This window comes from Carlito syrichta, unplaced genomic scaffold (genome assembly GCF_000164805.1).
Source record: "Carlito syrichta isolate Samal-C Ts95f unplaced genomic scaffold, Tarsius_syrichta-2.0.1 Scaffold258652, whole genome shotgun sequence".
NCBI classification, from domain to species: Eukaryota; Metazoa; Chordata; class Mammalia; order Primates; family Tarsiidae; genus Carlito; species Carlito syrichta.
The window spans coordinates 185,094-197,613 of record NW_007202748.1 but is presented as its reverse complement, the minus strand read 5'-3'; the positions used below and the strand labels follow the sequence as shown (position 1 = coordinate 197,613).

General features: G+C 42.7%; 1 protein-coding gene across 1 annotated transcript in view; it reads right to left on the bottom strand.

The window, feature by feature from the left end:
* Positions 1-12,456, bottom strand: part of BBOF1 (basal body orientation factor 1) — a 43,273-nt gene extending 30,817 nt beyond the window's left edge. Inside the window, exons 1-3 of the mRNA XM_021709593.1 lie at positions 12,376-12,456; positions 9,509-9,737; positions 349-414 (exon numbers count right to left, since the gene is read on the bottom strand). Coding sequence (XP_021565268.1) covers positions 349-414; positions 9,509-9,737; positions 12,376-12,431 — 351 coding nt within the window. The 5' untranslated portion in view covers positions 12,432-12,456. The remainder of the gene's footprint in view (positions 1-348; positions 415-9,508; positions 9,738-12,375) is intronic.
* Positions 12,457-12,520: the final 64 nt, after the last annotated feature.

Here is a 12,520-nt window from a genome sequence, read left to right as displayed (position 1 = left end):
CGGGTTCATGACCCGCCTGAGCAACTTGGTGAGACCCCGTCTTGACAATAAATCAAAAAGTAAGCCGGGTGTGGTAGCGCATGCCTATAGTTCCAGCTACTTGGAAGGCTGAGATAGGAAGATTGCCTGAGGCAAGCAGGCTGAGGCTGCAGTAGCCATGAGCTTGCTATTGCACTCCAGTCTGGGCAACAGAGTGAGACTCTGACTCAAAAAAACAAAATACACTTTTATAAATTTTCAGCTGCTGTGCAATCAAATGTGGCCTCTAAGGTTGTTGAGCTGCTCTTTCATTGAATCTTAAATAGCTGAGCTCGCCAGAAACCAGAAGAGTATACGTTAGTAACTCACCAATCTTTCCTTTTCCTCTTGGGATTTTTCCTTTGTTTCAATCAATTGCTGTTTCAGTTTTTCAATCTATAGAAAATGAAAATACAGAGTTAGGAAGGTAAATGAAATGTTCTATAGCCTACCTTTATTAAATGGCCTAGTTTTCACCTAATATTAAAACCGGTAGGGCAGGAGAAGAGAGTAAGGTGGGAAGTAGAGAAGAGGGGACAGGGAATTACCTGGGAAACTTTTTTTTAATTGTGGTTTAAAAATTTTGAAAAAACAAAATTAAATTTGCCATCTTAGCCAATTTTTTTTTTTTAAGAGATGGGGTCTTGCTATGCTGCCCAGGTTGTATTCAAACTCCTGGGTTCAAGGGATCCTCCTGCCTCAGCCTCTTGAATAGCTGGAACTATAGGTGCATGCCACTGTGCCAAGCTCATCTTAACCATTTTTAAGCGAACACTTTATTTATTGATTGATTTTTTTGAGTTGGAATCTCACTCTGTCGCCCAGTCTGGAGTACAGTGGCTGCTCCTGGCCACCGCAGCTTTGACCTGCTGGGGCTCTGGCGATCCTTCCACCTCAGCCTTCCAAGTAGCTGGAACTACAGGCGCACGCTACCACGCCCAGCTAATTTTTTTATTTAATGTAGAGATGAGGTCTCACCAAGTTGCCCAGGCGGGTCTCGAACCCGTGGGCTCAGGCAATCCACTCACCTCAGCCTCCCAAAGGCGCGGGATTACAGGCTGAGCCACTGAGCCCTAAGCCCGGCTACGAACACTTTATTAAAATGTTAAGTCTGTTCATGCTGGGTGTGGTAGCTTAAGCCTGTAAACCCAGCACTTTGGGAGGCTGAGGTGAGAGGACTGCCTAAGACCAGGGGTTTGAGACCAGGCTGGGCAACTTGGTGAGACCTCATCTCTACAACAAATCAAAAAATTAGCCAGGCGTGTGGCTTGTACCTGTAGTTCCAGCTTTTTGGAAAGCTGAGGTGGAAGGACTGCCTGAGTCCAGCAGGTCAAGGCTATGGTGGCCGTGAGCGTGCCACTGCACTCCAGCCTGGGCAACAGAGTGAGATTCCAACTTAAAAAAAAATCTGTTCACACTGTTATGCAACAGCTCTTTAGAAAACTGAAACCAGCTGGGCTCAGTGGCTCAGCCTGTAATCCCGCACCTTTGGGAAGCTGAGGTGAGTGGATTGCCTGAGCCCACGGGTTCAAGACCCGCCTGGCCAACGTGGCGAGACCTCATTTCTACAGTAAAATAAAAAAATGAGCCAGGCGTGGTAGCGCATGCCTGTAGTTCCTGCTACTTGGAAGGCTGAGGTGGAAGGATTGCTGGAGCCTAGCAGGTGGAAGCTGCAGTGGCCGGGAGCAGCCACTGCACTCCAGTCTGGGTGACAGAGTGAGACTCCAACTCAAAAAAAAAAAGAAAACTGAAACCAAGCCAGGTTCCGTGGCTCAGCCTGTAATCCCAGCACTTTGGGAGGCTGAGGTGAGTGGATTGCCTGAGCCCACGGGTTCAAGACCCGCCTGGGCAACGTGGCGAGACCTCATCTCTACAATAAATAAAAAAATTAACCGGGCGTGGTAGCGTGCGCCTGTAGTTCCAGCTACTTGGAAGGCTGAGGCGGAAGGATCACTGGAGCCCAGCAGATCCAGGCTGCGGTGGCCGGGCGTGGCCACTGCACTCCAGTCTGGGTGACAGAGTGAGACTCTGACTCGAAAAAAAAGAAAAACAACAACAACAACAAAAAACAAACAAAAAAGAAAACTGAAACCATTATGTATTAAACATCAATTCCCTCTCTCCTCTCTCCCCAGCCCTTGGCAACCACCCTGCTTTCCATTTCTATGGTCTTGACTGCTTTAGATACTTCATGAGTGTAATCAAACAGTATTTGTCTTTTTGCGACTGGCTTATTTTGTTAAACATAATGTCTTTGCAGTTCATCCATGTTATAGGATGTGACAGGATTTCCTTTAAAACTGCATAATATTCCACTGTATGTATACACATTTTCTTTCTCTTTTTTTTTTTTTTTTTGAGTTGGAGTCTCACTGTCTCACTCTGTCACTCAGGCTTGAGTGGCTAATTTTTTGATTTATAGTAGAGATCAGTTTTCGCCAATTTGCCCAAGGTGGTCTCGAACCGGTGGTCTCAGGCAATCCTCTCACCTCAGCCTCCCAAAGTGCTGGAATTATAGGTGTGAGACACCACACCTGGCCTCACATTTTCTTTATCTACTCATTCTCATCAGTGGTCACTTGGATTGCCTCCACTTCTTGGCTATTGTGAACAATACTGCAATAAACGTGGGTGTGCAAATATCTCTTCAGGATTCTGTCTTGAATTTTTTGGAATATATACCCAAAAATGAGATTAAAAATTACTTTTTAATTTTTTCAGGAACTTCCATACTGTTTTCCATAGCGGCTACAACAAAATATACTTCCACCAACAGTGCACTAGAGTTCCAATTTCTCCACATCCTTACCAACACTTGTTATTATTATTATTTTTTAAATAGTAACCATCCTAATGGGTGTGAGTAACCATCCTAATGTCACTGTGGTTTTTATTTACATTTCTCTTATGTGGGTATTTATAAAAAAGTATTAAGAAGAGTACAAAGCATTCCCATATACTCTTCACCTGTTGCTTTCCTTCTTGTTCTCTTATTTATGTGTATATATTTTTATTTCTATTCTCCCTGGACAATGTGAGAGTACATTTTGGATATCATGTCCTTTTACCCTTACACACTTTATTATCTAGTTCCTAAGTAAAATGACATTCTCTTTTATAAGCACATTATAATTATCAAAAATTAGAAAATTTAACATTTATATAATGCTATAATTTAATCTATACTTCATATTTAAACTCTGGCACCAATTGGCCCAATAATGTCCTTTACTGTAACTTTTTTTTTTCTGGTCCAGGATATAATCCTTGATCATACATTGCATTTAGTTGTCATGTTTCTTAGTCTCCTTTTTATCTGGAACAGTTTCTCAGTCTTTGTCTTTAAATTGACCGTTTTGAAGAATACTGGCTAGGTTGGGCTTGTCTGATGCTTCCTCATGAATAGATTCAGGTTATACACTTTTGGCAGGCATAAACTAGCTAAAGTGATTATATATCCTTTTCAGTACACTAGACATCATAAGGTGACTGATGTTAATTTTAATCACTTAAGACTGTGTCTGCCAAGGCCAGGTGCAGTGGCCAACACCTCTAATCCCAGCACTTTGGGAGGCTGAGGTGAGAGGATTGCCTGAGCCCACGGGTTCGAAACCAGCCTGGGCAAGTTGGAGACTCATCTCTACAATAAATCAAAAAATTAGCTGGTCGTGGTGGCATGCGCTTATAGTTCCAGTTGCTTGGAAGGCTGAGGTGGGAGGATTGCCTGAGCCCAGCAAATCAGGGCTGCAGTGGCCATGAGCGTGCCACTGCACTCCACCCTGGGCGACAAGAATGAGACTCCAACTCAAAAAAAAAAAAAAAAATAGATTGTGTCTGCCTGCTTTCTCCACCTAAAAGTTACTATTTTTTTCTTTGTAATTATTAAGTAATTTTGGTGAAGATATTTTGAGATTATGCTACTATCCTTCTCCCTTCTCGTCAAACTTTCACCTACTACTTTTATCATTCACTGGTATTCTTAACTGATTATGATGCCAAATGCTGATTCTTCTAAATCTATCACTCCACGGAAATTTACTAATTGACAATTTACTGTAAAAAACAAAAACCAAAAAAATCTTTCCTTTCTCCTTTGTTTATTAAAGTATTTGTTAGCAGTATAAACTCAGCATAACCCTTATTTTATTCAAAGGGTTGTGGTCAGTTACTGTCATTATTTATTTTTATTGCTCCAGATTTAGCCAATGGATACCCCTTCAAAATGCCCTGTAACACTTTTTTTTTTTTTTTTTGAGTTGGAGCCTCATACCGTCACCCAGACCGGAGTGTAGTGGCTGGGCTGCTGGGCTCCAGTGATCCTTCCGCCTCAGCCTTCCAAGTAGCTGGAACTACAGGCGTGCGCTACCACGCCCGGCTCATTTTGATTTATTATAGAGATGAGGTCTCGCCAAGTTGCCCAGGTGGGTCATGAACCTGCGGGCTCAGGCAATCCACTCACCTCAGCCTCCCAAAAGCACGGGATTACAGGTTGAGCCACCGAGCCCGGCTCCTATAACATTTTTTATCTTCTGGCACAAGAAAATATTTCAAGCTCATCTTTTACATTTCCTGCCCCAGTCCTGGGATTAATCATTTCTCTAAGGAATGCTGATTCATCTTAGTAAGAGAATCTGAGTAACTTTTTAAACTAACAACTCATTGACATGGCTACAAAATCAGAGGATACAGAAGTGAGATACTGTGGCAAATAATATTTTAGGCTAGCTTGAGAAAGCCCAGAAACTAAAGAATAAAATGGGACAGGTCTCAGTCATACAGAACAGGTATGATATTTAATGAAATTATTTTGTGAGTGATTTAATAAAGCCTTAAATATAAAAACCTAGTCCTAATGAAAATCTCCTAATTTTGTTAAGAATAAAATTTCAAAACACACTTTATATTTCGGTAATTAACATAAAATAAAAATGTAAATAGTTTAAACATTTAAGAAAATAACAGACTCCTAGAATATAGTAGAATGAGTAACAAAACTAATGGGGAGCTAGTTAATCAGGATATATTTACTTTGCTTCTTCCTCCCAAGGTTGTTTTTTGACCTTAATGGCAATTCATGATTATTATGAATTATGAATTTCCTACAACCAGATGCTGGCCTTTGATATATGGCAGATGAGAATCAGGAAATATGATATTGATAAATGCAGACCAATACCAATGAGCAAATGGAGGTCACAAAGCTTCTATGTAAGCTGTGAATTTTGAAAATTATTTGTATGGTTGGTCCAAAAGCTTACTTTAGAACAGTACTTTAGAGAAGACAAGTTTGATAATATCTAGTATTCAAACAGTAATTTTAAAAATAAAAGGTGTCTGGAAAAGAAAATTTAAAAATAGCATTAATGTACAAAAACTATACTTTACCCGGGCACAGTGGATCACGTCTATAATCCCAACACTTTGGGAGGCCAAGGTGAGAGAACTGCCTGAGCCCACGGGTTCGAGACCAGCCTGGGCAACTTGGTGAGACCTCAACTCTACAGTAGATCAAAAAATTAGCCGGGTGTGGTGGCATATGCTTACTTGGAAGGCTGAGGCGGAAAGATCGCCTGAGTATATATATAGCAGGTCAAGTCTGTGGTGGCCATGAGCATGCCACTGCACTCCACCCTGGGCAACAGAGTGAGACTCCAACTCCAACTCCAAAAAAAAAAACAAAAAACAAAAAACTATACTTTATTTAATAAAATATATAAAATTCACATAAAGGTTCAGTTGTTTGATTTCTCTAATTTACTTTCAATATCATTTTGAATTTAGTTTTAATTACCATTAACTTTTTCAAAGCATCAGTACACTCACAAGTCATTCATTTATGCATGCAAAAAAATTTTAATCAGTGCCAACTATGTGCCAGACTCTTACTAAGTGCTGGAATATAGCACTGAATCAAAAAAAAAAAAAAAAAAAGAACCCAAATTCCTTCTGTGAGTTTTCTATTCTAATCAGGAAATAGGACAATAAAAACATACACAGATAACACACATAAAGAAAACAAGGCTGGGTGTGGTGGCTCATGCCTGTAATCCCAGCAGTTTGGGAGACAGAGGTGAAAGGATTACCTGAGTCCAGGGGTTCGAGACCAACCTGGGCAACTTGACAAGACCTCATCTCTATAATAAATAAAAAATTAGCCAGGCACGGTGGTGCATGCCTATAGTACCAGCTACTCTGAAGGCTGAGAAGGATCTCCTGAGCCCAGCAGGTTGAGGTTGTGGTAGCTGTGGGTATGCCACTGCTCTCTAACCTGAGCGACAGAGGGAGACTTCAATTCAAATAAACAAACTATGTATAATATATATTTCATATATATATTTATATATATTTAAATATATTTTGTATATATATAAAGTAAAACAGGGGAGGAAGCTAGAGAATGTTGAAATGAGGGTAGTTTTAAAGTTTAAACAGGGTAATAAGGAAGGTTCTCACTGAGAAGGTGGCTCTGAAAAAAATATACTGTGATTCGTAAACTTGAATGCCATCCCTATGTAGGAGCCATGATCTACATCCCTCCAATATTAGTTCATGTGTGTACTGAGGCAAACATATGAACAATACAAAGTGGGTGAAGCAATGAACATGACAAAACTGTGGGTAAGCAGGAACTTATTCTAGTATATTTCTTATGAAAATATAAATTGTTATAACCCCTTCGCTGCTCAATGTAAACTCTTGTGAGGTTAAAACTGTGCATACTCAAGCCGGGCTCGGTAGCTCAGCCTGTAATTCCACACCTTGGGAGGCTGAGGTGAGTGGATAGCCTAAGCCCGTGGGCTCAAGACCCGCCTGGGCAACTTGGCGAGACCTCACCTCTATAATAAATAAAAAAATTAGCTGGGCATGGTAGTGCGCGCCCGTAGTTCCAGCTACTTGGAAGACTGAGGTGGAAGGATCGTTGGAGCCCAGCAGGTAGAGGCTGCGGTGGCCGGGAGTGGCCACTGCACTCCAGTCTGGGTGACAGAGTGAGACTCCAACTCAAAAAACAAAAACAAAAACAAAAAAACTGTGCATACTCTAATATGTAGTAATTTCACTTCTAGGTGTCTACTTTAGAGAAACTCTTACACATGGGTACAAGCAAACATATGCAAGAATGTTCACTGATGATCTGTTTCTAACAATGAAAAAATGGAGTCTGACCAATGGAGAGGATAGGGGAAAGGATAAAATAAATTTTGTGCTATTTATTTAAAGGAATATTATAAAGCAGTTAAGAATAAATGAAAAAACAGAACATGCTTGTTACAAATTTTTAAAAATAAATGAGCTGAGCTGGGTTTGGTGGCTCAGCCTATAATCCGGCACCTTGGGAGGCTGAGGTAAGTGGACTGCCTGACCCCACGGGTTCGAGACCCACCTGGGCAACTTGGTGAGACATCATCTCTACAATAAATCAAAAAATTTGCCGGGCATGGTAGCGCACACCTGTAGTTCCAGCTACTTGGAAGGCTGAGGCGGAAGGATCGCCGGAGCCCAGCAGGTCGAGGCTGTGGTGGCCAGAAGTGGCCACTGCACTCCAGTCTGGGTGACAGAGTGAGACTCCAACTCAAAAAAAATAAAAATAAAAATAAACGAACTGATACAACATGTGATTTTTGAGACTATACCACAAAAACAAAATATTGAATGAAAAAAGTTGCAAAAGTTATGTACAATGATACTATTTTTGTACATTTTACAACAAGACTACCATATGTACTGTTTATGAAAGCATAAATAGTAAAAATAGAAAAACATGGAAAGGAAGCAGCACATCATCCTCAGCATGGAAGAAATTTTCTTGGATTTCCGAGGGGCTGACAGAGGCAGCTAAGAAAGAGAAGAACTTAGAGTTATACCTGGATTCCACTTTTAACACACATTAGCTGTGTTACTTTGGCCAAGTTATCTGTTCTTTCTGAGAGTCCACCTCTTCATCCGTAAGATGGAAATAACAATATAATAGGACATAGAGTTATTAAAAGGATTAAATGAGATAAGAGAGGTAAAGCACCCAGCATGGTGCCTGGCATAATATAGTGACTCTAAAATGTTAGTTCCCTTCTCTTTTTCTTCCAGATATAAAATGATAGCTTACTCTCAGATACTTCAATAAGGTACAGTAAGGTACAAGATTCAGCCGGGCTTGGTGGCTCAGCCTGTAATCCTGCACCTTGGGAGGCTGAGGTGAGTGGATTGCCTGAACCCACGGGTTTGAGACCCGCCTGGGCAACTTGGTGAGACCTCATCTCTACAATAAATCAAAAATTAGCCGGGCATGGTAGCGCGCACCTATAGTTCCAGCTACTTGGAAGGTTGAGGCGGAAGGATTGCCGGAGTCCAGCAGGTCGAGGCTGGGGTGGCCGGGAGCGGCGACTGCACCCCAGTCTGGACGACAAGAGTGAGATTCCAACTCAAAAAAAACAAAAAAAAAAAAGGGTACAAGATTCAAATGGCCAAAATAAATAAATTCAACTTGTTGAGTTCATAATGTGATCATGGATTATCAGTGAAATGTTTTATAAATTGTTAAAACTAAATATTTATTAGTATCAAAAAACATACAGATCGCAATAAAGTAGGTTAGCTGGGCATGGTAGCTAAAGCCTAAAATCTCAGTACTTTGGGAGGCCAAGGTGAGAGGATTGTTTGAGCTCACAGGTTCGAGACCAGTCTGGGCAACTTGGTGAGACCTCATCTCTATAATACGTCAAAAGACTAGCCAGGTGTGGTGGCATGTGTTTGTAGTTCCAGCTACTTGGAAGGCCGAGGCAGAAGGATTGTCTGAGCCAAGCAGGTCGAGGCTGCAGTGGCTATAAGCATGTGCCATCATACTCCAGTCTGATCGCCAGAGTGAGACTCCAACTCAAAAATAAATGATAGCCATTGCCTAGACTCTGGTGTGGCCATGTGCTCTTTGAGCTATGGCTGCCGCCATGCTTCCTGGTTTTGGCCCCCTCCCCGACCTTGGGGAAGTGAATCTTCTCTCTCCCTTTTCTTTCGTGCTCTAATTGATTTAAAAATAAACTATATTTTAAAATATAAAATAAATAAATAAAATAAAACAAAGTGGGTCACAATATTCCCTTATGATTATCAATCTCTATTTGTTCCAGACAAGAAATTGTGGAACAAGAACTGAAAATAAGAAAAAGCCAATAACAGAAAAACCATTCTGAAATATCATCTTGCTTTAAGAAGAGTTAAGGTCTGTTGAAATGTCTTAACTATGTGATAAGATTTCAAGCAATGATGCTGGGCACAGTGACTCATGCCTGTAATCCCAGCACTTTGGGAGGCTAAGGCAGGAGGATTGTTTGAGCTCAGAAGTTTAAGATCAGCCTAGGAAACATGGAGACATGAAGAGACCGCGTTTCTATTAAAAAAAAAAAAAAAAAGATTTCAAGGAATTCAAGTCATTGAAATATGTGTCCATGCTAGTATAACCACAGAGGAAGCTGGTGAGGCTTGGTACCTACCTACCTACCATATTATCTTTCTCCTGATCCTGCTTCTTTAGGTAGCTTAATACAGACATTGTGTCTTTCTCCATTTTATACTGCTGTTTCTTTAAGTCTTCATTACTTTTTGCCAGTCTCCGGGAAGTATCACGATACTCAATCCTAGAGAGTTCTGTGACTTCTAACCTGGCTTCCCAAAGGGAGGCATTGGCCTTGGCTCTGTCCATCACAGATTCATCTATTTTTATTGACTTCCTGCAGGGGAAGAGAACATTGACAGTATACAATTATATAACTCTACTATCTAGTCAGTATATAACTCTACTATGTTAGTATTACATTTCTCTTTTTAAAAATTTGTTTTGCTTGGGAATACCTGGCACACAACAGCAAATACTGTGAGTGAATAAGAAATACATATTCACTTATATTCACATAAGAGAGTTAAGTAGGTGCTTTTTCCTGGAAGAGGAGAGCACCGGAGCCTAAGGCTAAAAGACTGGAAAAACAAAGAGGAAAAGCATGGTAAGCCGGTAATCCTAGCATTTTGGGAGACTGGGGTGAGAGGACTGCCTGAGTCCAGGGGTTCGAGACCAGCCTGGGCAACGTGGCAAGACCTCATCTCTACGATAAATCAAAAAATTAGCTGGGCGTGGTAGCAAGCACCTAAAGTTCCGGCTGCTTGGAAGGTTGAGGTGGAAGGATCACCTGAGCCCAGCAGGTTGAGGCTATGGTGGCTGTGAGTGTGCCACTGCACTCCAGTCTGGGCAATAGTGAGACTCCTACTCAAAAACAAACAAACAAAAATTATCCCTTATATATATGGTAGGCACTAAGATATATAAATACACAGAAAATACAAGAAGATTTCACCTATATCTGAATTCTAAACATTCTCACACATATGTGTGTGGACCTTTCTACACTGCCACCCCCACATCCACTTCCTAACTCTTGGTTCTCAGTCTCTTTCCACTCCTGTTTTCACTTTTTGTTCTCTTCAAATTAAGGCCAGCTCCGTACCCAAGCCACCAACCTACATCTCCCTTTCCAGTATGATTTGGTACTAGTGACAGACTGCCTCATACAATCATTCAATTACTCCCTGAAGGTAGCAGGTCTAAGTGGCTCAGAGAACTCGATGCAAGAAATTAGACATCTCTAATAGGAGAACCCTAATACTGACTGTGGAAACAAACTGGCTTTCGCAAACAATGGATCACAGAAAATCCAAGGAATAAATGTCATCCTCAGCGTTCCTCCTTGTTCACATGTGTACTGTAGTCAAAAATAGAGAACCTATGCCAGAGCAATGCCCCCAGGTCCCCTTCTGCTCTGGGAGTTTTCTGTCCTCTCAATAAATTCTGCTTTCTAAAAAAAGGAAAGAAAACCTATGCCAGCAAGTTCCAGGAATAAGAGAAGCCCTTACCACATTTTTTTGTTTTGTTTTGAGTTCTAGGTCTTGTTCTGTCACCCAGGCTAGAGGTGCAGGGGCCTCATTCTGTCTCTCAGGTTGGAGACAGTGGCACAATCATACCTCACTGCAGCCTTGAACTCTTGGGCTCAAGGGATCCTCCTGCTTCAGCCTCCCAAAGTGCTAGGACTCCAGGTGTGAGCTACTGCACCCGACCTCCCTTGACACTTTTTTTTTTTTTTGAGTTGCAGTCTCACTCGGTCGCCCATACTGGAGTGCAGTGGCCGCTTCCGGCCAACACAGCCTGGTCTCCTGGGCTCCGGCGATCCTTCTGCCTCAGCCTTCCAAGTAGCCGTAATTACAGGCGCGCGCTACCACGCCCGGCTGATTTTTTTTGGTTTATTGTAGAGATGAGGTCTCGCTGCCCAGGCGGGTCTCGAACCCGCGGGCTCAGGCAATCCACTCACCTCAGCCTCCCAAAGGCGTGGGACTACAAGCTGAGCCACCGAGACTTTTTTTTTTTTTTTTTAAATAGGAGCCTCACTCTGTCACCCAGGCTGGAGGGCAGTGGCACGCTCACGGCCTCCTTCCGCCTCAGCCTTCCAAATAGCTGAAACCATAGTCATGTGCCACCACACCCGGCTAATTTTTTGTAGAGATGAGGTCTTGACAAGTTGCCCAGGCTGGTCTCAAACCCGTGGACTCAGGCAATCCTCTCACCTGGACCTCCTAAAGTGCTGGAATTATAGGCATGAGCCACGGCGCCTGGGCCCTTGCCACTTTTAAAAAGTGCTAGACAAATGTGCAGTTATGCTTTTAAAAAATCATATCGTAAGACAGTATTTACATATGAGGTATAAAGCTACATATAAGTATGTACACTTGGCTATCATTTCATAAAGAAAAAACAAGAATATTCTAAAATGATAACAGTGGTTATCTTTGGATGATGGGATTGCTGTTGGTTTTCGTTTTCCCCTTTGGTACTTTCCATGTTTCCCAAACTTTCTTTATTAAGCTTGACTTACTCTTTTAAACAAGTTACTTTATAAACATCACAGGTTTGGGGGGAGGGTTCCTCGCATTCCCATAACGGTGTTGCTGGACTCCAGAAGCCACCGGAGTCACCCCACGGGTCTAGTGGCACCTAGCAGCAAGTCTAGGCCTGCACGGGTTGGTGCGGAGTATCAGCCCCGGTGGCCCTGACCAGTGTGGGGAAACCTCGACGATTGCCCAGATTACCTCAACAATACCAAATTCTCTTGGAAAAGGCCCAAGGAACTATTCTAGCCTCCCAAACATCCTCCAGATATTCAAGACCACACATCCACACAGGTGAGGTCCGGAGACCAGGGACACGCCAAGGGGAGCCAAGGAGCCACGATTCCCCCGGCGGGGACGGCGGGGGTTCCCTCGTCAGTCCGACCCCCAGTCCTCGAGCGCAGGCCCTGGAGGGGACCCAGGGCGGCTTCTCCTTACTTCTCGCCTCTGCCTTTGTCCTTGCCTTTCCTTTTGTCCTTCCCCTTCGGCGGCATCCTGCCTCCTCCGAGGGGCCGGTTTCCGCCGCGGCGCGTTGGCCGCGTCTCCAGGGGAACCGGGCCGCCGGGCAGGTCGCGCCCCCGGG